Genomic DNA, 26,036 nt, shown 5'->3' with positions numbered 1-26,036 from the left:
GCCCGCCCTGACACAATCCAACAGCGTCAAGCTCACATGCTCACATTGGTTGTACCAAGATAAAATAGGCTGTCTCTGCAAATGTGTGCGTTCACCAAAGGTAAACTTCTGTTTCCATATGTTGCCTTGTTTTCATGCCTTTCTTTTTCTCTTTCTTTTCTTTTTTTTTTCTCGTGTAATAATGCGATCTTCGCAATAACGCCTTGTAAGTTGATTGTGAGCACTTCCCCATGCACCTTTCCATGTCTCCCGTTTTTGCAGGCTGTTTTCTTTTTCTTAGTCCTCTGAAGCTTGCGGAAATATACAGACATATATCTAGCATATCGAAGCGTTACAAAAGCGACTAAAATCGAGCCAAAACAAGGTTATTAGAGTAGTCGGATGGAAGCAAAGCGGCCGGACGTACGGGGCTCCGAAAGGATGTTATTTGTATGGTTATCATCTATCAATTCTATCTCACTCTAAAGCAAAGGCAGTTGTTTTTCTCCTATACGGTTACATGTAAACCTTTGTCCTTGTCCTTATACACACCACTGGAATTCTCTCCTCCCGGGGTTGGAACTAATATCGTACCAGTCTCCCAATGTTGACCCGAAGCCAGAGCATGCATTGGGATATAGAACAATGGCAAGATTACCTGGGCGGTAGGTTTGCTCTATGCGTGTTCACGTTAACTGCCCTCGTTTTGAACCGCCATATTATTAGTGTATCTCGCAACACTTATTCGCAGTCGTGGCAGCTTTAAAAACGCCAAATGAGGCTCATCCTACAAAAGTTCACCAAGGTTGGACTAGTTGGTGCTGCATAATGGATGCTTCCCGGCAGATTAGACAAGGGTGACAGAAACGGACACGCATAGCGTTGAACTTACAACTGAACTTCATTTTCCTGGGCGCAGCACTGCACGTATAGAAAGTGTATGCTGCGCCTGCTTTCCGTCCATCCGTGCCACCAGAAAGCATTCACCTTTGACACCCCCAAAACTTTCGTCTTTGTATTTGTTTTCACGTATTTAGAATACCAACAAGATGCATGCAGAAGCGGCTTGCTTTTTCACGCTAACTATGACTATATAACGGTTGCCAGCCCGATTCATAAGTGGCTATGCGCTCAATACAAGATCCATAATGAAAGTAAGGCGCATTTTCTGGGAAAAATAGATTTATTGACCGGACATGCACAAATGATGAAAATTCTTCAAAACGCTCTCCCCCTGCATATACTTGCGGAGACGTGTCTGCCACGCCGGACGGCACCCTGAAAGACCTCGACAAGAATGTCTCTCAGGAACGCTGTAACTTGCTTTTGGATATTTTCCAGGGTCTCCCAATGCTTTCCTTTCAGCGATCTCTTCAGTCGGGGAAACAAAAAAAAAAGTCGCACGAAGCCAAGTCGGGACCGTAAGGGGGATGGGGGACCACCGGTGTGTGGCTCCGGAGGCCACGAAGTTGGTAACGATGAAGGACGTGCCTGGGGGCAGTGTCATGGTGGACCGTGGCTCGACCGTATCTTCATGTCAGTCCTCACGCGCGCGACCCGGCGTTTCAATCTCTTGAGCACCTCCAGGTAAAAGGCTGAGTTTACAGTTTCTCCCTAAGGTACAACCTCAAGATGGACGATTCCTCGGGCGTCAAAGACAATGAGCATCGTTTTGATGAGATACTTGCTCATTCGCGCTTTCTTGTGGCAGGGGAGTGATTTTGTGTGCCACTCGCTGTTCTGCCATTTCGATTCTTGGTCGTACTCAAACATCCAGGATTCATCTCCGGTTACGATAGAGTTAAGAAAGTCCGGCTCATTTTTAATCAAATCCAACAAATCTGGGCAACGCAAAACTCGAAGTTCTTTCTGATCTTCCGCGAACACTTTCGGCACAAGCTTCGTGCAGACCTTGCGCATTTGCAGATCCTCGGTCACTATCCCATGTACCGCAAATATGGACATGTGTAGGGTGTCGGCAATTTCCAGGATGCTCAATCGATGGTCGGAACGCAAAACTTTGCGCATGCGATCCACGTTTTCGTCGTTTCTGGTCGTTGTCGGGCGTCCAGGAGGGCCAACAACGACCTCCTCCCGACCCTCCTTGAACGCCTTGTGCCACCTCCCGGACTGTGACCTTGAAATGCAGTCGTCCTTGAAGGCCTCTTGAAGCATCTGGAATGTTTCGGTTGCATTCTTTCCAAGCTTCACGCAAAACTTGATAGCGTATCACTGTTCAAGCGAACGCTCCATCGCGCCGTGTTATCCGGTCACACTGCTCGGAGTAAACTGGCGACCGGCTGCGTTGGCAGGGCAGAACCCTCACGACATTTCACAACCGGTTTTACCGGGCTGCCATGGATAGTCGCGTCATATTAAAATCATGCGCATTACTTTCATAATGGGCTCCGTAGGAACATACCCTTTTCGCCGCCACTAACGGCAGGTTGCACCATGTGTCTGAGCCGAAAGACAGCGTAAGAGGCGTACACACATGACTTAGTTCAGGTTCATTTGTTATACTGTATCCTTGACTTGTCCGTGACTATGGAGTTCTTCCTTCGCAGTGTTTACATGAATGCGACAGTGGCACATCGCATGAATCTATTTAGCTCATCACATTCACTTAAAGGAGGTGGTACGCTAAGAAAGCACATCGCCTTAATTTGCCAGCAGGGGGTAGCTTAATAACGCACCGCATCAAAGGGAAATGAGCGAAAGTGGGATGGTTGGTACTTGCACTTCACCGTGCTAGGTAAAGGGCTGCGGTCTTCCTCATATATATATATATATATATATATATATATATATATATATATATATATATATATATATATATATATATATATATATATATATAGGGAGAGAGAGAGAAAGAGAAAATAATTGTCAAATTAAGCGAATAGATACGTCCCTCAATTCGCCAAATTATCAGTGAAATTCTTTGGGGCAGCGTTTCTTGCGGTTTCTGTGCGGTAATGGCGACCACTGGTTGTTGCTGAGCCTCACGCCATTGGCACAACTTTTCTTCCTCCTTCCGCGGTGGTCATGGCGGCTTTCCTTGAAGTTGAGCCTGGCGTCGCTTTTCCAACTTGCGTTACTTTTGTGACACAGCACGCTGGGCCGCCGCTTCGCTGAACCATCAGTTTCACCGGCTTCTGGGCGTGACGTCAGCGACTCTCCGACCAACCAGCGAGGTCCGGAGACACTAGCGCCTTTCCCTCTCAGTCGGTTTTCACTGCTAGCTCCGCTTCACGGCAGCCCTCCCGTCCTCCCACGGCGCTGCCTTCTGCCTATTCTATCTGTGGAGAAAGTTCGGCCCCCGACCACGAAAACGGGGAAAGACCCCCCAAAAAAAGCGCACCGACGATTACAATACTCCTAATGCGACATTTGAGCGCAGCTTTATACGTGTTTTCATTGCGCCTTCGGGCGCTGATCAGTGCTCCCGCAAGGGCTGTAGAAGATCATCATCATCACCACCAGCCTATTTATGCCAATGCAGGATGAAGGCCTCTCCCTGCGATCTCCAATTACCCCTGTCCTGCGCCGACCGCTTCCAACTAGCGCCCGCACATTTCCTAATTTCGCCGCACCACCTAGTCTTCTGCCGTCCTTTACTGCGCCCCCCGCCCCTTCTCTTGGTACCCATTCTGTCAACCTAATGGTACAACGGTTATCTAATCTGCGCATTACATGACCTACCCAGCGCCATTTCTCTTCTCTTGTCCATTATAATATCGTCTATATCCGTTTGCTCTCTGATCAAAACCGCTCTCTTTTTGTCTCTTAAAGTTATGACTACCATTCTTCGTGCAATCGCTCTTTGCGCAGTCCTTAACTTGTTCTCAACCAACCTTTCCTTTCTCACAATAAACCACTTCTCTCTCGCGCGTTATATTGGCTGGCGCGACTGTCTTATGCGGCAGGTTGCGAAGGGAACGAAGTGTGGCCTGACTGCCTCGCTATCGGGAGATCGCGAGAGGGAGCGCGTGGGTGACGCGTAGGCGCGATTCACAGCCTCCGCGGCAGACAGACCTCCGCTCATGCAGCGCTTTGTTTCCATACATGGTATCGGTGTACGCGCTTGCCGCATGCCATCGGTTAACAGACGATGGTACACTACTCTAGCGCCATCTCAGAACGGTCGTCACCGCAGAACCGTCTTGCGTGGGACTATAGACCTCAGACTCTGCCCAGGCGGCGCTGCGGAAAAACCCGTCACCAGCGCCCCCATCGGAGCCTTGGCGCGAACTGAGTAGTGCAAGGAGAGCTGTCCGCAAGCGAAGGTGCATAGGCCACAATGGACCCTTCTCTTTCGTTTGTGTTGAGGCACGGTTTCCTAAAAATCAAGGACCTGGAAAGCTTCTTCCGCCCATCCACGCTTCGGAAAGGAAGATTAGCAGGGCGAAGTACGTGTACAATATAAAATAAAGTCTCAAGTGTTATTTCGGTGTGCTGCAGCTCGCAAGTACAGAGAGCATCAGGTTTGTCTATAGGCATATCAGCATAAAAATCTAAGCATTTCAAATTGTTTCATATTGAATATGTCCTGAACACAAGACTTATTAAGCATCTCCTATATGTTTATGTATTTTATCGTAATGTTTTGTCTCGCAATTACTTGCAGAGAGTAAATCCTTTCATAGCCTTTTCCAGGGCAGCAAACAGAAAACGTTTTCCAAGGCAGCAAATAGCGTGCGATCATAACGAAAGTAAGCTTCCTACAGTGCCTACGCGCTGCATCTTTCTTTCCCGCAGGAGCTACAGCATCGCTCAGTACCTTAATTTGAACTTTTTGCAGACGCTTCGAGCAACAAACGCGCACAAATAAATGTAAATAAACGCGACATTTTTTTTTCTTTACACATGTGCGTCATTTCGCAATTACTCATCTAGTGCTCCTACAGCAACTTTATTGCCCACATTTGAAAAACGCAGTTGAGCAGGCTCAGCACATTGCGAAGCGTGCTTGCTGTATCGGCGCAGGAAATACAAAATACTGAAAGTAGAAATGAGCTCGCGATGCAACGATGCTCTAGAACAGGATTTTGAATTCATAAACGAACCAAAATGTTCGGTTAAGCTGACCTGCCAGATCTCTCCGTTTCACTTGTTGAGTCAAGCGGAGACGGACGTCTGTTAAAAGGCGGAGATATCGATGGCACATAAGCAAGATGGTTCGTAACGTAGTTTTTCTGTTACCAACGAAGTGGCGGCTGCAGATTCTTGAGTTTTCGCTTAGTTACCAAGGTCCTCCGTGAGAGCTACGCAACACAATTACAGGAGAAAAAAATTGCGCACTTTCGCATGCGAGCCGCTGTGTTGTGGGGAACGCAAGTAATCCGATTACCGAACAGTTTGAACGGCCCGTATCAAGCGCTCTCACCTTTCCCCTTCATACGATCGCGATGGAAATCGGTAAAACTGAACGTTGTTATTCCGTCCTTCACGTTCATGGCAATTCACAACACAACAGTAGCGTCGATTGCGGCGTTTCTCTGTAGCGCGCGGAGCTATCGCGGTTGCCGTCGTTTCCGCCATCAGTCTGAAGAGTGAGCCAGCAAGCGCTTTATGGCAGTTCGGAGGCGCGTCCGACTAGCGTAGAAATTCATAGCTCTCTTTCTGGGTGTTAAATGCGCAAAACACTCGCAATATGGACCAAAATCTAGTCAAATCGTTGTTTCGCAGTCGCTATAGCTGCATAGGCAACTTAGCAAGGGAGTCGGGCTTCGCACTACTCAATTACTGCCTCTTCGCACCGGCAGGTGGCGCTACGCGTCTTGCAAAACTCCAGAGTCTGACGTCCATAGGCTTTCCTTCTCGTGCTTTCGCCATACCTTCCTCCTCCGCTTTCATCCTCGTCGTTCCGCTGCAGCCTCCTCCTCCACTTTCCTCCTCGCACTCTCTTTGCTATCACCGTCTTCCATCCCACGCTTCGCTCTGCGTTCGCTCTTTTCATCTTTCGCTGCGCTCGTTCGCTCGGTTACGCTGAGGAACGCCGACGCTCAACGCAGGAGCGGGTGCCTACGAGCGGCGCTCTAAAAAACTATTCGCTTCGCAAATAGCACGAGCTCACTTCGTGCGCCGTCACACGAAGGCCGAGGCGCGAGAAAATACCATGCGCTAGCGCCGCATTCGTATACAAGGGCGGCATCGTCTTGTGCGAAATTTTGCGGAGATTACTTCGCTGCAAGGTGCCTCCTAACCCTGATCTTACGCGCGGCCATGTTCGACGCAGGTGGTGGGCACGGACTGCGTACTGGTGCATGGCAAGCACGAGGAGCGCCAGGACGAGCACGGCTTCGTGTCCCGCGAGTTCACGCGCCGGTACATGCTGCCGCCGGACGCGGACCCCGACCAGGTCAGCTCCGAGTTCCTGGCCGACGAAGAGGGGGTACTGGTCATCCGTGCCGCGAAGAAGACGCCCGAGCCGGCCACGCTCAAGGAGCGGGTCGTGCCCATTGCTGTGCTTTCGCCCAACAAGGCCAAGGCCTGAGCAAATACACGGTGTTGCTATTTCTTGTGTCGTGTCGCTGTATGTATAAGCATCGCTACGCCGTGCCATACACTGCTGGTTCGGCCAGCATAACGCAGCGCAGAGACTACAGGAGGGAAACAAGAACACTCGCTAACTGAAATTTATTCAAGGGATGCAGGAATTTATATAGCAATGCTCAATAACAAAAACTTCAAAAACAGAAAAACTTAATGTCATGCCTACATTGCGATGTGCTGACCAGACCAGTCGATACGAAAAAATCGGCGCTGTATGAGGGACGCAGTGGCAGTGGGGTACGTGAAAAGCATTGTGCGTGCAGCAAGGCGGTGTATGGGCCCTACAGGGTAAAAATGACGCAAAAAGATTACACAACTAACGTTCATTATAGCATTAGAAAGGTTACATATGCCTAAATCATGTAGCAGCTAGTGGGGGCCTTACGGTCTAATTTTGCAATCGTGCTCGCTCCCATTTCGTAGCGGGCCCGTTTGTTTTGCCGAGGTTGTTTGGGCACTGTAGGGTGAGAAATGAATCCCCTACTGGTGGCGCCCGAGACAGCCCTGGGCCATTAGAGTTCGCCGCACTCGATGGTTGGGGCACCTGCGCTTGCCTCGGGCTGGGACGCGTAGCCGCGCAAGCGAGACCTATCCGCAATTTCACACTTGTATAGGTATTAAAACTCTTTATGAGCGCCATTATGCGTTTGAAAAATTATCCCTACCGTGACATAGTGAGCACTCGCGAACGCGAACGCTTCTGCTCCGAATCGACAAACGTACTGCCGAGCTACGTATGCCTCTTTGAACGCCGCGTGCGAGGCTAAATTTAGCTCCGATTGCATCATGCGTGGCTATAAGGTGCCTCGATAGTACCGCTTCGTGGCGCGCTAACTTCGCCATCTGCGCACGGAACACATGCATGGTCGAATAATGGTTTCTTTCCTGTACACAACGTTACCAAAGTGCATGACATTTATTCATGAATTCTACAGCTTAGATCTTCAGCTTACGTCACAGCCATATGTAGTGGGGGTCCTACGTACGGTGTAATCTCGCAATCGTGATCACTCCCTATTCGTATATAGTAGCTCTCTGAGGTCAAAGGTGGAATGCACGAATCGGCATTCCTCTGTCTTGTTGCCCTTGCCTCAATTCACGCTATTTCTGGACCGTACGTGTCGAACGCGGTTTGGCCATGATCGAGCAAATGTGAAGTTTCTACAAAACTTACACACTTGCAGGCCTCTAACTCCTGATCAGCAAATGTTTGAGCTTGATGGATTATACGAACTTACTATGCCTGAGTGACCTCTCTCAAACGCGATCACACACGCTCGGATGGACAAAGGTATACTGCTTAGCAATGCCTCTGAACTTCGAGCGAGAGGCTAAATGTAGCTCCGATTGCGTCTACACAACGATACCAAAGTAAGGCGCGTGGGTAGTACGGTTGAAAGATATCAGCGACAATGCTGTAAAAAGATGTTTGCGTTCCATGCGGCTTTACCAAGCGACCCCGTTTAGACAGTTCACGTCAAGAAATCCTGCGGTTTTACTTCTGAAAACAACAATCTGTTTATGAGGCACGCCGTATTGTGGAGGACTCCGGATTCATTTTTACTGCCTGAAGTTATTTAAAGTGCACTCAAATCTAAGTACACAGGCGTTTTTGCCTTTCCCAGGCATCGAACTGCGGATGCCGCGGCCAGGATCCAACCCACGGCCGAACCCGTGACCTCGAGCTCAGCAGCGCGTCGTTATAGTTTTTTTTTTATGAGGCATAACTGCAAATGGGTGTCAGCGAACACTGTTTTTTGAGCTCAGGCTCCTTCAAAGAAGCAAAAGCACGCTTCGCTTTCCCGTTCATTCCTCAATGCGTCGGTCTTTTCTGCTCTCGCTCTCCTTCCGCCGCACGTTCGCCCCACGGACTAGGGAAGTATCCTCTTGGTCAGTTGTACAGTCAACGTTCGATTTTTCGGACTTCCTAGGGGTCGCGAAAGCGTCCGAAAAGTCGGGCAGTCCAAAACTATGAATGCGTTTTTTTACTGCCCTTAGTGCTCAAATTGCCACAAGCACGTCCAAAGATGCTCTGGAGGCCTGCCAGTACACTAATTAGACATATCCGTGCTCGTACTGTGAGAGGAGACGGTGGGTGCACGCGTGTATAGTTAAGGAATACATGCTGGGTCCCGTGACAACTGCCCCTTCCGACAATTAAGCTTCACCGCAATACTTTGCGTGTGCTTCACCGCGTAACATTTCTGTATTGAGGCGAAGCTTACTTTCGGAAACCGGCATAATGCAACGCTTCGTGCTTTCCGAGCTTCGAAACCATTGGCGAGGATTACAAAGACCGAGTCGGCGCCAGTGTTTAACAGCGGCGAATTGCTAACAGTAGTGAACGTCGAAGTAGCTACGCCTAGCGTTGCCGCGGTGGTTACGGCTGCCAGCGGATCTGCGTGCGAGAGCGCCGGTTCGAGGCGGCGAAATAGTCAAATGGCGGCGGTGGTGGCTTTGATTAATGCCGTTTCGGACTTGCGGTCAACGCAAACAGTCAGGTAAATCGGACGGCGAAGGATTCTTCAGTCCGAAATTTCATACGTTCTTATAAATTGACTCTATGGAGTACGTGGTGGTGCCGCGAAGCCGTACGAATTGTCGGGCATGTCCCAAAAATCGGGCGTCCGGAAGAACAGGTCGTTAACTGCACACTGGCAAGTCCACCAGCCGACGAGACGGCGTCAAGGACGATTCGCTACGATTCTTCTGTTACTCGAGCCAGCATTAGTGCGACTTTCGTTCCCTTTCAATAAAATTTTAGCTAATTTTTTTTTTTTTCATAGAAGCACGAATTCCCTGAGTTTTCTTTGAGTATTTGCAGGCTATTCAATATACCTGAGAATTCCTATTTCCCTGGACTGGTAGACACCCTGGATTAGTGCTCGCTACATCTTTTTTTTTGAAGCACAATACTAAATCTGCACTTAGATTACAAGATGTCCACGTCTTTATGGACACCTAAACATCTACATTGTTGCATGGGTAGACACACTGCAGAGGCAGTGCAGTGCTGGCTTTACGGTTCTTGAAAGTTGCGTTCATACTCGTTCATTTCTCCTACGGGGCACTCCCCAGCCATTGATATCTGCTGCAAGTGCTCCACATACCTCTCGAAGCACCCATTGCTCAGTTTTTCGGGACCCGGCAAGCTGTATCACAGCTAAGCTCAAGCTCTATGGCCACATCTGCATTTCAACCGGCATCTCTAGTGTGTAACCATAGGCATAGTTCACAGCACTATTCCTTAGAATACCATATGATGAGCTGATGGTAAGGTCCACACTATTGTACAAAGCTCCAATCAAGTATCGCGCATTGCTGTGCATACTGAAGTAGCCCATCTTGTGGATTGCGACACGACACAATTTAGCAGAGACAAGGTTGCTGTCCTGAATGTCTGTGGCACATACCCACAGTTGGGGATTGGCCATGGGTGGTTACGAGAAACAGACAACAGGAATACATAATGCGACAGCAATTATACGTACACTCCAGGCGAATTTCCGTCGTCGCCGTGATGTTCCGTATGAAGTCCAAGTGCGAAAACATGTGGCCGCGCGCCGTATGCTGTGGGTGCGAGTCAAAGCGTACGAGAATGAGCCGAGGATGGTGGCTCGATCTCGTGCGCGCAAGGGAGGAAGACGGGAAGGAAGCACGCCATCTTCCATCGCGCGCATGGCACAGGAGGAGCGAGGGCGTTCCACTCCGGCGGCAGCTGCGTATGGCGCGGCCATCCGCGGCCGCGCGGGCCCTACCTTGAGAGCGACCCGCGATGGGTACTGAGTCTAGGTGCGCTGAGGGCCGATAGCTTCGTGTGCGCTGTGTTCTCGCCGCTTAGTTCGCGTTGAAGCAAGAGGCAGCACGGTCAACTCGCTCGCTGCTGCTGCCGCCGCGCTTCCTCACGCCAACGTTTTGAAAAATGAGTGTCCGCGGTTATCGCGTGAGATGTTTATGTTTGCCTGTGCGCGCATGACATCGCGCTTGTTAATTTACTTAGTAAGCGGATGTTTAGGAGTTTATAAGACCGATAAAACTACTACTTTTATTTCGTATTTCTACTAGTTTGCTATCACAATCAATGCTTCGCTTTTCCAGCGAAAGTACAACTTTTTTTTAAGTCAGATAATTCTAGAGTGCAGAAAAATATAGAAACAAGCAGTTCAATATGAACATAAAACCCTTAATTAAAGAACAGAATAGGATCAGCCTAGCAGAGTGTTTGATTTCGGTAATTCCAGGCGGCATTGCAGATATTTTTGTATCTGAGCCCTAGAGGTTCCGAAAAACAGGATTTGCAGGCACAGACAAATATACTCAAAAATGCAGAGCAAGCTTTGCAGTATTTTCCTTATATATTTTAAGAGTAAGCTATAGCTCGGGTGCTGCAGTCTCAATACATGTAAAAAGAGAATTCGTTTTTCTCGGCAACCATTGCACCAAATTTGGCGAAGTTTGTTGCATTTAAATCAAAAACTTAAAATCTAGTGACTGTTGGTTTCCAATTTGTGATTTAGGTCGTCAATTTTTAGTAAACAGTGCCAAAAATCGAGAATTTGCAGAAAACGAAACTATCAAGTTAACGCTGTAACTTAGCAATGAAAAATGATATCACAATTATGTGAACGGCATCTAATAGTACATCTAAAGCGGGCAAAATTGATGTTACAAATGAATCTCAAAGAATTTAGAGGTACGTAAATACAGCTTTTGCAGAACCCTTGTACACAATTCCCGTAAGATATAAAATGACATCAAATTTGTCCGCTTTCAATGATCTAGTGGATGCTATTTACGGAACCGCGATCTCTCTTCCTGATGCAGAGCTATCAATTTATAAAGTTCGTGTTTCTATTTATTTCAGACTTTCGAATTCTCGAAAATCTTTTTATCAAAATGCAGGCCTAAAATGAAAGTTCACTTAGGACAGTCACTAGAATTTAACTTTCTCTTTCAAATGCAACAAATTTCATCAAAATCGGTTCAGGAGTTATCTAAAAAAACGAGTTTGTGTTTCCATTGTATTTGAATAGGCCGCATCAGAGTTCGGCCCGAGCTAAAGCTGCCTCTTACCAACAAGACAAAATTAAAAAAAATTCGTGCCAAACCTTCATATGGTAGCGGATTAGCCAGCGAAGCTATCAATCGCCGACCGAGCAACCATGGCCAAACTCCGTGTCCAGAAACATTCTCTTCTCGGTGAAGAAACATAAAGTTGTTCTTTATTCTATGGAAACATTCTCGCCTCGGTGAAACTCGAAGGAGATGGCAACTCTGGCTTCTGCCGCTCGGACGTAGACTCGGACGTAGACTCGAACGACCTAGCTTGACGTTTACGAGCAGCCTCCAGTGCTCGGTCTTCATCGGTAGCTCGCGTGCAACGCAGACGAGTAGACTCTTGCATCTCTTGCTGACGTCCTTCGAAGGCAAAGTCACTGGCCGCATTCTTCGCTTTCGCACGAGCACGTTGTCGCTCGCGTCTCTGCTGTCGACGCCTCTCCTCGTACTCGGTTTGTTCTTAGGCCGTGCGCACAACGAGTGATCTTCCAACTTTTCCCATTTTTGTTTGAGTTGCAACATTTCCAATGGTCTACCTCTGCAATGCACCATTCCGTTCTTGTACCCTGCGACGGCTACTGCCATGCACATCGCTGTGTTTTCCCGCCACAACTGCCGGACGGTAGTATTGAGGGCAGACAACAGCAGACGCAGCCGGCAGCAACGGTGGCCAGCGCGGGTGTACTCCCCCACTGCGCGGGTGCAGCGCGTGGTGAAGTGGCGTGTCCTTTCTTCCTTATGCGCCGTACTATCGTTCATTATCTTTTTTGTTCACTTTACGGACGTTAGCCAGCCCAGATAGCCCCCTACGAGACCACGCATACGGCTCATTCATATGTCCGTGAGGTAAACAGCTTTAATGTAAAACAATTGATATATTGCTTTAGCCTCATGTCAGAATGAGTTTGATGGAGAGGTAACCATTTTAGACCTACATAAACAAAAAGTTTTGGTTGCAGTCGGTTAGTGTTGATACACGACAGCTCAGCCTTGTGACGCGAGACTTCAAAGCACTGTTGATAGGACTTTTGCTAGCCTGTCTTCTTTCTCCTCCACTTTGCTCCTGCTTTCCTATCCCTTGGCCTCCAAAGCATTTATTCAACTACACTTTGCAGATGCCTTCTCAAAGCAGCATCAACTCTGAACAAATGCCACAATCCTTGCAATGCAAGACTAGATCCACCTGCAGCCACGATCATTAGTACTAATGCCACTTAACATGGCAGTGTATACTGCTTCAGAGGCTGCCTAGGCTGCATAGGCTGCCAGATAGTATTACAATCATTAGAGAGCATTCATAACCATTCATGCAGGCTCCCTAACAATCATTCTACCAAGGTAAGGGTTACAGGCACAGGGGTAAGATGGGCAAGCCTATGTATATAGAACTCACAAAAAGAAAGTGTCTGTGAATGCAACATAACTTATAATTCGATGTAAACTTCCATAAAATTTTACTACGAAATGTACTTTTATTTTTAAAGGCACTATCTTTACCAGGAGAGACATTGATTACGTAAGTCTTACTTAGGGGCACCCCACCATAAGATCTACCATATTTTTAAGGGGCTGTTAACATGGCACGTCTTGGGAAAAGTTTAATGCAGATTCCTTCAAGCAATATTGCAGTAGGTAGCCTGCTATCTGCGTTGCTTCGACTCCCTGTGCACAATCTTCAGGATTGGCTCCTGTTGTCACAATGTCACTGTTGTGATTACCATACCGCTGTCGTCATCATGATATAGGTGGCGTTATCTACATGTCATCGTTATGATGCCATCATCATCATTGCTGTTGTACTTTTGTTGCCAGCATGCAACCATCGTCAACGCTGTCATACCGTCGTCACCACACCATTGTCATTATCATTCCATCATCGTAATCATACCGTCGTTGCCATGCCATTGTGATTCTGCAAGCATCGCCACTGTCTTCATGCTGTCATCACACGCACACACAATGGCCTTGCAAAGACAGACATGTTTGACCAATTAACACTTTGCAGAATCCCAAATGAGGCTAGATAGCTACTTACAAAAGGCTTTGCATAACATGATTCCTACAGTACATGGGGTTTGCTTTTTTATTAACCCCTTCAGGTGGTAGGAGCCTGGTGGTGCAAGAAAACCAACTTATGGAGCTCTTTCAGTTTGGCTACATGGAGTTTGGTTGACCAGATGTCGATATAATTTTCGTTTGATGTAACAGCACATTTAGCTTTGTATTGTCACGGCAGCTTTACTGTGTTCAGAAATCATTCTAATAAGCGACAATTCAACACAACCAGGTTCACTATAATCAGGTTTGACAGAACACAGAGCTTTTAAGATCTATTCAATGGCTTCATAAAGAACAGTCTTTATGACTTCTTTTATTGTTCTGCACAATTTTTTTCACTGCACAAAAACAACATGGAGGAAGTTCACTCCTGTGCACTGAGTCCAGCCACTGGTGGCTAGAAAACCACAGTTTTTCATTGCTTCACGCACACTAAAACAGTGTGATCAATGAACACTTGCACAAGAACGTAGCCATAAGATGCTTCCAAAAGAACCTAAATATACCCAGGTTCAGAATCATGCACATTCCAGACACCACACTGATAGCGTTCTCTTTAAGAGAAAAGTGCCTGGCATTAAATTGAAATGTTTTTACACAAGGCTTACTTTGTGACAAAGAAAAATCTAGAGAACAATTCCACAAAAAAGAGCAAGCTGGCTGTTTTAAAAAGACTTCTAGGCCAGCTGCCCACATTAACACCAGCCTGCCTTCGACAAACCATGACAAGCTTATTACAGTCCATGGGGCCTGCACACCAGCAAAACAGAATGTCATGCACGTAGGAATGTGAGACTGGGAAGCGTTTCATACACTGTACTTTTGTTGCAATGCATGCATCAAATGCCATGCGTAACACGGTCTGCTCAAGGCTTGAAAACCACAGCGTACGCAAAGCTGCACTGTTTTTACAGTGGACGGTTGTCCTTGCTACACTTTGCACCTTCTTTAATTTACATGCACCTTCATTACCGAAGGCAAATAAGTGCAGCACAGTTCTACCCCGTCACCGCATCACACCATCTGCGAAGTAAGCAATGCCAGTAGCTGCTCCCTATGACAGGTTGGCGATTGCAGTTGTGTGCATCTCCCTGAATTTCCTTGTACTAAAAGTTGCGGCCCAAAGAGATAAACACCATTCGCTAGCTGCATTACACTCGGCAAAAACATTGCAGTCAGAGCACTCACCTGTCCTCTGACGAGTTCTAACTACAGTGCGCAATCTCCTTTGTGCACGAATGCCAACAATAAGAGACCAGATCCCACACCCTGGCTGGCTGCCTCCCTGCCTTCATTCTCACAACAGAAACAAGTGGCTTCACACTTTTGAAATATGCAAGATGCACAGTTGGCATAAAAAGAGTTTGCGGAGCGAAGTATCTGAGAAGAACCTGCGCAATTCCACAGCCTCGCATTCAGATTTCCAAGCCTGTACTACTTGTATACAAAAACAACAACAGTCCTTTAACTTTCTACATTCTACAGAACAGGAAAGACTGCAGATCTCATAACTCCACACAATACAATGGTTACATTAATGCAACCCACTTTTTAAATAACATCCTGGTCATAACATTTGGCTGTGCTCTTGCCTTTTTAAAAACAATGATAAGTCGTTTGAGAAGTACACATGACACAACTTCCCGAACAATAATATCAATGGGAAATCTATGGCGAGCATGCTGTCATTCGGTCATTTAGCAGGCAAAAACAATTTCTTATATCAACCGCAACAGAATACAGCACTTGAAATAGACTAGCCAGAGCTTTTACCAGCAATGTCCAGAGGCAATGTGGGGGCACACTCTTTGAAGAGAGAAAAAGACCTAATATCCACTATGTCAGCTGTAGAACACTGCTATTGTGGGGTCTTCATGCTGCACAGTGAAGAGCACCTCGCGGAACTTGTCCAAAAGAGCGAGGAGGTGAGATCGGCGCACATTCTCGTAGTACATGATCTCCTCGAGGTGATCCTTGCCCTTGAAGCGTGGGCACAACCTGAAACGAGTGGCACAACTTTATTTTAGAAACATGTTACAGAGTGCATCGTGATGCGTGAAATGTAGCATAACCATGCAACTTAAATGCCTTAAATACTATATCAAAAACAAGAGTGGCATTATCTATTCAAATAAGACACCACCGAAAGTAGAAATAAAATGCTGTACGAAATTATAAAGGTACAGTTACCAAGAGTAAATAATGCAAGCGTAATATCTCAATATTAAAAGAACATTTCGAGAAAACACACATCTTTTTTAAAAAAAACATTATTTCAAGTAAAAAAAATTCAAAACTTACTCCCACAAGGTGGACAAAGATACAAATTCACATGCAATATAGGAATGGGGTGGTTTTTTACATGCACACCAAAAAAGTAAGAAGCTTTAAGTATACATACAAAAATATTGCTCTAAAACTCTCGTGTGTTTGCCCCCTCCTGCCTCTACCCCCTTCCCACAAAACTCATGATTGGCTTGAAAAACAAAGAAAAAAACAGTATAGACTCACAAACTTCATTGAATGTACAGCACCCAATCGATCTATTACTTCTAATGAGCCACAAGAAATGAAAAAAAGTAAAATAGTACACACATTTGGGAATTTGTTTTACTGGCACCGTGATTCCCCTGTTTACTACAGACACGTTTCACAACTTATAAGGGCTACCCTCAGTAACATCCATCCAAAAACACAGTAAAACCTCGTTAAACCGTACCTGCTTAAACAGTAGTTTCGTTTTAAAAGTAGTAAAGTCAAATCCCCGACTCAGCGGCCATTGAACATAAGGTGTTTTGTATCTGCATAAACCGTACCAGCTTATTGCATACGCATAGGTTAAAACGTAGCGTTTCCACTTTTCGTCGTGCAAACATGGCGGTGCGTTGTCTCCATCGGGCGGCCCGGCAGAACAAAAAGCCTCAAAGATCGGAACAACGGCCTCCAAGCGCCCTGCGCATTTTGCATGTGAAGCCACAGCAACATCAACATCATTTCGACACCGTGCCAGAGAGCGTTGTGGCGTCGTGCAAGCGAGGACCCGCGTCATGCCGAAGCTCGGATAAAAAGGGACGCTGAGTGGCTGAGTGCTTAGCATAAAAGAAAAATTAGACATTGTCCGTGCTATCGAACGTGACACAAAGTCGCCGCCGCTGGCACACGACAGGGATCTGATGTTGACTACGGTGTGTGGCATTCAGAATGCGAAGAAGTTGCTCTGCAGCGCTGCTGCAACCGAGAAAAGATGTCGGCTACGAGGTTCAACTTTTTGCCATCATTGCCTCTGTTGCCGAAGTGTCAACTAGCGACAGTGATGAGGACGACACGGAAAGCAACAGCACGGGCAATTCAGGCCTGACAGTGGTAGAAGCTGCGCGTTATGTCAGCCTCATGAAGGCAATTGTCGCGATGAGAACAGCACCCGGCAATGAAAAAGGTGCCCCGGGACTACTGCAGCACTACCGGCCGCGTGCACAGAGAATACGTAATGCCAATGAGGAATCTGCCATGTGAGTGTTTGCCGAGAAGAGGGGGCTGGCTGAAAAGCCGGCACGCAGCTTCAGTAAGTTTGAGGCCGCTGTCGTCGTGCTAGGCCGCAAAATAACACTCTTGTCGCGCAAAGTGAATAAATACTGCATGTTTTTTTCCCCTTTTATTGCACTCTCTCTGAGTTCCGTGTTCCGTTTTCGACAGGTAAGTGGGCGATCTCGTGCTATTTTGGTTAAACACTACTATCGTGTAGTACGTACTTTTTCCAAGCTCCGGCCAACTATGGTTTAACGAGGTTTCACTGTAATTACGCCACTACAAGTTTCGTCGCTGCTGCTAAACAGTCTTCAAGCTACAGATTCTTCAGTGCAGGTGTCTGTCTTGTAAGTTCATGGGCTCTCCATATTTAAAAAAGCAATATGCCTTAATGCATTAGCAGCTAATGATAATAAAGGGGCTAATGGTCTTTTTCAGATTCTTCTTGTATGAATCAACAGATCATATTACAATATAAAACATAAGCCACGTGTATACAGGGTGTTAGTGTTTTTTTTAAGACCTACAAAATATTTAAAAATTACTTGTGCTTGCAGCACAATTGTAGTGCTTGAGCTGGATTACGTAATTATGCGAATGCAATGTGCATGAGAAATAAAAAAAATGTGAAATTGATTACCAAAATTTGCCGAATCAACTTTCAAACTAATTACTTTATTGCACACATATTTGCAAATGACTAATTCTAGAAGGTGACCTCGCAAGACATATCCATTTGTCACGAATTCGGAAGATGACACTAGTTTCGAAATATGCGTCTCCATGCTGTGCGATGAAATACACTGGCATTCCAATATTTTTGTGTTCCAATGCATAAATAACCACTACGCTAGAAAAGTAAGTGGTACAGCAAAGCCTTTTACCATACGTTTGACTATGCGTGTCGCAAAAATGGTACTAGTTTCAAAATTTGCTTCAAATCTTGTGCTTCAAGATTGAAAACTCAGTGGTTTCCATTCGTAAGTTGCAATATCTGCACTAAGTTAATTAGTTAAAAGTTAATTACAGAAACTTTGTAAATTAGTAACATGTGTTTTTTATTTTTTGCACAAGTAATGTCTGTTATTTGAGTAATCCAGCTCAAGTAATAGATTAGCGCTATATCCTACAGACTAATTCTTACAAATTTTGTTAACTCTAAGGTAAAACACGTGGCAAAATACCGAGAGAGCTGGGAACCTTTGAGCACCTGAGAAAGAGCTTGCGGTCTTCGAGGTTCCGGTAAGCAGGCACCCTGGCCACGGCCTCCTTCTCGTCCCAGGACAGCGCAAAGCGGCCATCAGACTCTGCCGGCGAGAGGTCTTCGTCGGAACCGCACTTCGAAGACTGGCTGGACTGACTCGGGCTGCCAATCATGGAATCTTCACTGAGTACTGCATGGACGACAACATCAGGATTACAGCTGGCTTGCCGAGATGCAGCCACTTCTACAGGTACAAGAGGTGCAGATGCACATTCAAGCCACGAATAGAATTCTCACTAATTTTCACGCACTTGCCTATGTACCCACTTATGTATTTACCTTTTTCATTTCTTTTACAGAGATTTTTATACCTGAAGACGAATATCTGAATTTTACATTCAAGTGTCTGCGATCTGCAAATGTTCAAAGATACTTTCAGGCCATTTGTCAGCCCAGGTTAAAGTCATGGGCTTGTTATAAGGAAATTGGTCATATGTTCCATAGAAAAAGCATACAAATGTGTGTTGGCTTTTTCATTTTATTCATAACATTACACTGCACTTTTGAATCTGAAACCGGCAGTATGTGCCTTTAAAGTGAGCTATATTAAGATGGATTTCTTGGGAACAACTTCACAATAAGGTACTCTTTTAAATCCAAATATCAATTCATGGTATATTGATTAGGCTAAACTCTTCATAAGCCAAACAGATTTATAAGGAGCTTTAAAATTCTTTCTAAAGGAATTTTTTATTAATTTTCTTTCTTAAATGGCTCTAGTAATGTGGCACCTGTAAGATGCCCAGAGAAAACATACACAAGACCCCTTAAAAGCCCTATAGGCTACATTACTGTACAAAATGCAACTGCTCACAACATGTAACCTCACGTGTGCTTCTGACATGGCCTGATTATGACCAATAGGACTTGTTAATTCAAGAAAACTTGGGCAGATCTGCCCAAATTTCAGTGGCTGTACATGATGGACAGTGCACAGCTACCAGTGTTGTTTAAGGGGTGACCGTGTGCTTCCAAATTTTGTTCATTATTTCTGTGTAGATTTTGACGAAACTTGCCGAGTTTATGTATTTCAATGTGCTAACTTATGATACTGTATTTGCACAAATAGTTTGTGTATTTCAATGTGGTAACTTATGATAATGTATTTGCAGAAATTTTCTTTCAGAAAACAATGGGTCCGAAAATTGCCTGCGCATTAAGACCGCATACAAAACCAAAATGGTGTTCATGGTGATGACCACAGACTACCGTTGGAGCCGTGCGATACGGCGTCATCGCCACTACAAGAGGGCAGCAGAGCGTTTTTTTCTTACTGAGAGGCTAGCTTTCCCACTCAAATAAGACATTTAGTGGTAAAGTGTGCTTTACAACGTTTCGCTAGCAGCACGAAATGATCGCAAATTTCTACCCAAATATTCTTAGATTATATAGCAACAAACGATAAGAACCGTGTTTGCTCCCACACAGCCAGCAATATATTCAATTTGATTCAAGTATTCGTATCCAACCAAATATTCGAACTTTGTGAATATTTGCATGCCCCTATTTTTGTGCTATTCCTTTTCGCGCTTTTCATGTGTCATCAGTGGTCACAGCAACACTCCACACCTGTTATCAACAGCATCAACCGATCAGGAAGAGTGGCTTAGAATCGAGCGGAAGGTGTCACTACAAAACGAAGGCCCGTATCTCGACCACTCTCATGCTGTCTCTACAGATAGTATAGTCAATGCATGCACTGAATTGTCATTGCCAACTACTACCTAGTTTCGGTTTTGCGGAGCGCCGGCAACATGGCTGATGACCATGCCGGTGATGTCTCAAAACGAAACTATGGCTATTTCAGCTTGACTCGGTGGCCACCCTAAGCATTCGTGCAGGCGGAGTATGATTTATTGCATGACGCCCTGCATGGTACCTGAAATTTTGGTCATCTCTATACATTCTCTATGGGTTTGTGGTGGAGCTGCGAAGCTATCCAAATGATCAGTGTCCAAATAATCGGTCTTGATTGCATTGCTTTTTAAAAATTTCTGTAACAATATTTGTTCATAGACGCAGACGAAAAACTATGTACAAGTATATTTACAAGAAAATACGCTGCGCTTGGCCAAGAGGCAACAGCCCGCGCTAGGTTCTAATCGTCGTCGTCGTCTTCTTACTGCTCGGCTCTTCGTCATTGGAAATACTATCCCGTAGCACTACCCCCAGCGGCAAAAGCGCCGTCCTGGAGCGACTAAAGGCCGGAGTCTGAAGCAGTGTAGTAGGTCTTGAGCCTACTGACGTGCACAACATCACTAGATGCCAGAGTAGATGACGAGGTTGAGCTCACAGGAGCAATTTTGTGCGTCACAGGCGTCACCTGGCGCAGCACGCGGTAGGGCCCTGTGTATCGCGAAAGGAGCTTTTCTGAAAGTCCGACGTGACGAGAGGGCGACCACAGGAGCACGAGTGCAGCAGGCGAAAACTGTACATCACGGTGGCGGGCGTTGTACCGACGCTGCTGCGTGGTTTGCGAGTCTGTCAGTCGAGCACCGGCAAGCTGGCGTGCATGGTCGGCGAGGGCGATGGCGTCGCGCGCATACTCGGTTGTTGAGATCGCAGCAGGAGGAAGTACCGTGTCAAGGGGCAAGGTCGGTTCGCGACCGTAGAGTAGATAAAATGGAGAAAATCCGGCGGTGTCATGCCGGGAAGAATTATAAGCAAATGTGACGTAAAAAAGGGCAACGTCCCAGTCGTGATGGTCCTTCGAAACGTACTTGGACAGCATGTCGGTAAGAGTACGGTTTAACCGCTCTGTCAGGCCATTGGTTTGAGGATGGTATGAGGTAGTCAGCTTGTGTTGAATAGAGCAGGAATGCACAATGTCGGCGATAACTTTTGAGAGGAAGTTACGACCACGGTCAGTAAGCAGCTGTCGCGGGGCGCCATGCACTAAGATAATGTCACGCAAGAGAAAGTCCGCGACGTCAGTGGCGCAACTGGTAGGGAGAGCCCGCGTGATAGCGTATCGGGTGGTGTAATCAGTTGCGACGGCTGCCCATTTGTTCCCAGAGGATGACGTGGGAAAGGGACCGAGGAGGTCTAATCCAACACGAAAGAACGGTTCCACAGGGACGGTGATCGGCTGGAGATGACCGGAAGGTAGCACCTGAGGTGTTTTATGACGCTGGCAGGGATCACAGGCAGCAACATAGCGTCGGACGGAGCGAGCGAGACCAGGCCAATAGAAGCAGCGGCGGACGCGGTCGTACGTGCGGGTTACCCCAAGATGTCCTGCAGTGGGTGCGTCATGCATCTCAAAGAGCACAGTCTGTCGTAGATGTTTTGGCATGACAAGAAGAAGATCAGGGCCATCAGGGAGGAAGTTCCTTCGGTACAGAATGCCGCCCTGTAGGACATATCGGCGAACGGATGCGTCGGTAGGTGTAGAGCGCAGACGCTCGATGAGTACTCGCAGCGATAGGTCTCGGTACTGCTCATCGGCGATGTTAGCGAAGGCAGACACAGAGAAAATGTCATTGGCGGTACTACTGTCGGCGTCGTCAGGCTCGTCTACCGGGTAGCGAGACAGGCAGTCAGTGTCCTTGTGTAGTCGGCCAGATTTGTAGGTGACAGAGAACGAATATTCTTGGAGGCGTAAGGCCCAGCGACCAAGTCTTCCTGTAGGGTCTTTCAATGAGTACAACCAACAAAGCGCGTGATGGTCTGTGACAACGGGAAAGGGTCAGCCATATAAGTATGGGCGGAACTTCGCAACCGCCCAAACTAGGGCCAGACACTCACGCTCAGTGATGGAATAGTTGCGCTCCGCGGGCAAGAGGAGCCTGCTGGCGTAAGCGATAACACGGTCGTGGCCACGCTGGCGTTGTGCCAGTACTGCGCCAATTCCGTGACCGCTGGCATCAGTACGGACTTCGGTAGGCGCAGAAGGATCGAAATGGGCCAGAACAGGAGGCGTTGTGAGAAGGTCGATTAGAAGCGAGAATGCAGAGGCCTCGTTATCGCCCCACTGGAAAGGGGCGTCTTTTTTCAAAAGCTCGGTTAGTGGTCGTGCTATGGCCGCGAAATTTTTCACGAAACGGCGGAAGTACGAGCAAAGGCCGATGAAGCTGCGCACATCCTTGGCACACTTCGCAACAGGGAAGTGCGTAACAGCATGGATCTTGCCTGGGTCCGGTTGCACTCCGCGTCAACGAGATGTCCAAGGACGGTAATCTGGCGACGGCCGAATTGGCACTTTGATGCGTTGAGTTGCAGACCGGCTCGCCGAAAAACGTCCAGGACTGCTGAGAGGCGCTCAAGGTGCATAGCGAATGTTGGGGAGAATACTATAACGTCGTCCAAGTAGCACAGGCACGTGGACCATTTGAAACCGTGAAGAAGGGAGTCCATCATGCGTTCAAAAGTGGCAGGAGCGTTACATAGACCGAACAGCATCACCTTGAATTGATAAAGAACGTCGGGTGTTACAAAGGCAGTCTTCTCGTGGTCGAGATCGTCCACGGCAATCTGCCAATAGCCGGAGCGAAGGTCAATAGAGGAGAAATAGCGAGCACCGTGGAGGCAGTCAAGGGCGTCATCAATCCGAGGTAGGGGATACACGTCCTTTTTGGTAACCCTGTTAAGGTGCCATGCAAAAGCGCCATGAGCCATCCTTCTTTTTTACCAGCACTACAGGTGACGCCCATGGACTACATGACAATTCAATAATGTTCTTGGCAAGCATTTTGCGAACTTCGGTGTGAATAACTTGACGCTTAGCCGGTGATACTCGATACGGGCGGCGATGAATAGGACGGGCATCGCCGGTATTAATGCAATGTTTGACAGCTGTTGTTTGGGCCAAAGGACGATCGTTAAAGTCAAAAATATCTTGGTAGGAAATGAGAACGCGGTAGAGCGCACGAGCGTGCTCGGAAGGCATGTCGGGTGCAACCATCTTTTGTAAGTTGGCGATGGTACAAGTTGCCGACTGCGACGATAGAGGAGGATCAGCTGAATTGTCGTCTACTGAAATCGATGCTACAGAGTGATCCTCGAATGAGCAAAGTTGGGCCAGAGACATCCTGCGTGGCAGCACTTGTGTCGTCAAGCCAAAATTGACCACTGGCAGGCAGACGCAATTCGCCGTAATAGATAAAACTGTGTGAGGTACTGTGATCCCGTGTGTAAGGAGGACGTCTTGCATAGGAGCCGCGATGTAGTGACCGTCGGGGACTGGTGGGGATGACACGAAGTCAACGTAAGTCAGTGCCGAAGGTGGCAAGAGAACGAAGTCGACAGAACTGAGGCGAGTAGGGTGTTGTTTAGCGGGATCCAGAACAGGCAGGTCGAGGTGGAGAGTACTGGCAGAGCAATCGATGAGAGCAGAATGTGCGGAGAGGAAGTCTAAGCCGAGGATGATGTCGTGGGGACAGTGAGCAATGACTGTGAATAGCACGATTGTTGAGCGATCGGCAAAGGAGACGCGGGCGGTACACATACCAATTACGGGGGCTGTTCCGCCATCGGCGACATGGACAACAGGCGTCGTGGCGGGCGTGATAATTTTCTTGAGCCAGTTACGAAGGTCAGCGCTCATTACGGACAAATGCGCCCCAGTGTCTATGAGTGCAGACACAGAAACACCGTCGACTTGCACGTCAAGAAGGTTCAGATGAGTGGGCAACGTCAGTAGAGGATTTGGTGGCGTAGGGAGCAATGCAGCGTCACCTCGAGGCGCTGCATCGTCTAGTTTTCCGGCTGGGACCGGCGTCCGAAGGGAGTCGGCGAATAGGAGCGACAGGGCTAGGGAGAGCGAGATTGTCGTCGTTGGGGCGAAGGCGAACAAGAATAGGAGCGGTTCGGTGCAGGAGAATCAGCGGCGGCGTTATCGGAGCGTGCGGCATAGGGACGGGAAGGGCCACCTGGGGGGCGTGAGTAGGCAGTATAAGTAGGCCGGGTCGGGGAACTCCAGCGACTGCGACAGTGCCGAGAAATGTGCCCGATTCGATGGCAGTGGAAACAAATGGGCTTGTCGTCAGCAGTGCGCCATTCAGATGGGTTGCGGGAACGTGGTGGGTAAGAAGATGCGGGATGGGGCGGAATCGAAGAAGCCGGGCGGGTATCAGGACGATGGGCCGAGCAGATGGTGTGAAGACCCATGTTTTCAAACTCTTGGTGGACAACTGCCTGGATCAGTGAGACCGTGACTGCAGATGTGTTGGTGGGAATGGAGTCGAAGGCAGCCGGATAGGCGGCCTCGATCTCACGCCGGACGATCCTGGTAACATTGGCAGTGTTGTTGGGACGAGGAGTGTCGGCACAGGAAGATGTCGCTGGGGTGTTGGGCAGACGGGCAAAACGCTGGTCAATACGTCGGCTTTTAGCGAGTTCCAGGCGGCAGCACTCTTTTATAACAGCATCCACCGTCGCTACGTTGTTGCAAACGAGCAAGTTGAAGGCGTCATCGGCAATGCCTTTGAGGATGTGGGCAACCTTGTCGGACTCGGTCATGTGGGTGTCAACTTTGCGGCACAGAGCCAAGACGTCCTGAATGTACGTGACATAGGGCTCTGTTGACGTCTGCACACGGCCGGAAAGCGCCTTCTGCGCGGCAAGTTGGTGACCGTAGGGGTTGCCGAACAAGTCTCGAAGCTGTGCCTTAAGTGAATCCCAACTGGTGAGCTCATCTTCGTGCGTGCGATACCAAACTCTAGGTGTGCCACTGAGGCAAAAGACTACGTTGGCGAGCATAATAGTAGGGTCCCACCGGTTATTGCGGCTGACGTGTTCATACAGGCTGATCCAGTCATCGACGTCTTCCCCATCTTTGCCCGAGAATACGCCAGGATCACGGAGAGCGGGGAGAGTGATGTAGGTCGTCGAAGTGGCAGCAGGTGTCGGAGCCGGCGGAGTCGGGTTGTTGTCGCCGGGAGCCATGAAGGAAGGCTCGACGTACCGTCCACTGCAAAGCTCCGTGACGAGGTACAGGGAACGTCCACCTCCACCAGATATGTTATGTAGGAAGACGCAGACGAAAAGCTATGTACAAGTATATTTACAAGAAAATACGCTGCGCTTGGCCAAGAGGCAACAGCCCGCGCTAGGTTCTAATCGTCGTCGTCTTCTTACTGCTCGGCTCTTCGTCATTGGAAATACTATCCCGTAGCAATATTGTAACCAAGCGCAGCCAGAGACGAAGCTGAGGACATTACCGAAGACAAAGACGCTCGCTGATGTTGTGCGAACTGTCTTCCATCTTGTACGCCAGTGAAAGTAATGTAAATACCTGTAAACATATCTAACGCTCTCTTAGCTCCATAACATTTTGGTGGAGGTTGCAGGCTCTTCAATATGCACGAGAGATTTACGCAGCGAGCATTCCTTGGCTACATCAGTAATGCCAGCTCAAGGCGTCACTGCTTTGAGCACGTCAACACCCATGCCCACCATCACCGTAGCACAATCGCACGACCCAGGAACCTCTTCTGGCATGCATAATACCGACTTTGAAGATTGCCTTCAACTATACAAATGGGTGAGCACGAACAATTAGTGGGACCAGACCGTCATGCTCGCTAACCCATCTTCAACCTCATGGGAATGGCATGCGTCTGGTTTGAGACCCAAGAAGAAAAGAACCTCACTG

At 47.7% G+C, this 26,036-nt stretch overlaps 2 protein-coding genes across 4 annotated transcripts in view; one reads left to right on the top strand and one right to left on the bottom strand.

The window, feature by feature from the left end:
- The window catches only part of LOC126538721 (alpha-crystallin B chain-like), a 37,363-nt gene extending 30,860 nt beyond the window's left edge, over positions 1 to 6,503 (top strand). For both annotated transcript variants that reach the window (XM_050185448.3, XM_050185444.3), the window contains exon 4: positions 6,221 to 6,503. In XM_050185448.3, coding sequence (XP_050041405.1) covers positions 6,221 to 6,478 — 258 coding nt within the window. In that variant the 3' untranslated portion in view covers positions 6,479 to 6,503. The remainder of the gene's footprint in view (positions 1 to 6,220) is intronic.
- Positions 6,504 to 13,946: 7,443 nt separating this feature from the next.
- The window catches only part of Nprl3 (GATOR complex protein Nprl3), a 32,048-nt gene continuing 19,958 nt past the window's right edge, over positions 13,947 to 26,036 (bottom strand). For both annotated transcript variants that reach the window (XM_055074922.1, XM_050185452.2), the window contains 2 exons: positions 18,389 to 18,572; positions 13,947 to 15,651 (listed from right to left, as the gene is read on the bottom strand). In XM_055074922.1, coding sequence (XP_054930897.1) covers positions 15,495 to 15,651; positions 18,389 to 18,572 — 341 coding nt within the window. In that variant the 3' untranslated portion in view covers positions 13,947 to 15,494. The remainder of the gene's footprint in view (positions 15,652 to 18,388; positions 18,573 to 26,036) is intronic.

This window comes from Dermacentor andersoni, chromosome 8, assembly GCF_023375885.2.
Source record: "Dermacentor andersoni chromosome 8, qqDerAnde1_hic_scaffold, whole genome shotgun sequence".
Classification (NCBI taxonomy): domain Eukaryota; kingdom Metazoa; phylum Arthropoda; class Arachnida; order Ixodida; family Ixodidae; genus Dermacentor; species Dermacentor andersoni.
This window is presented reverse-complemented; position numbering and strand designations above follow the sequence as displayed.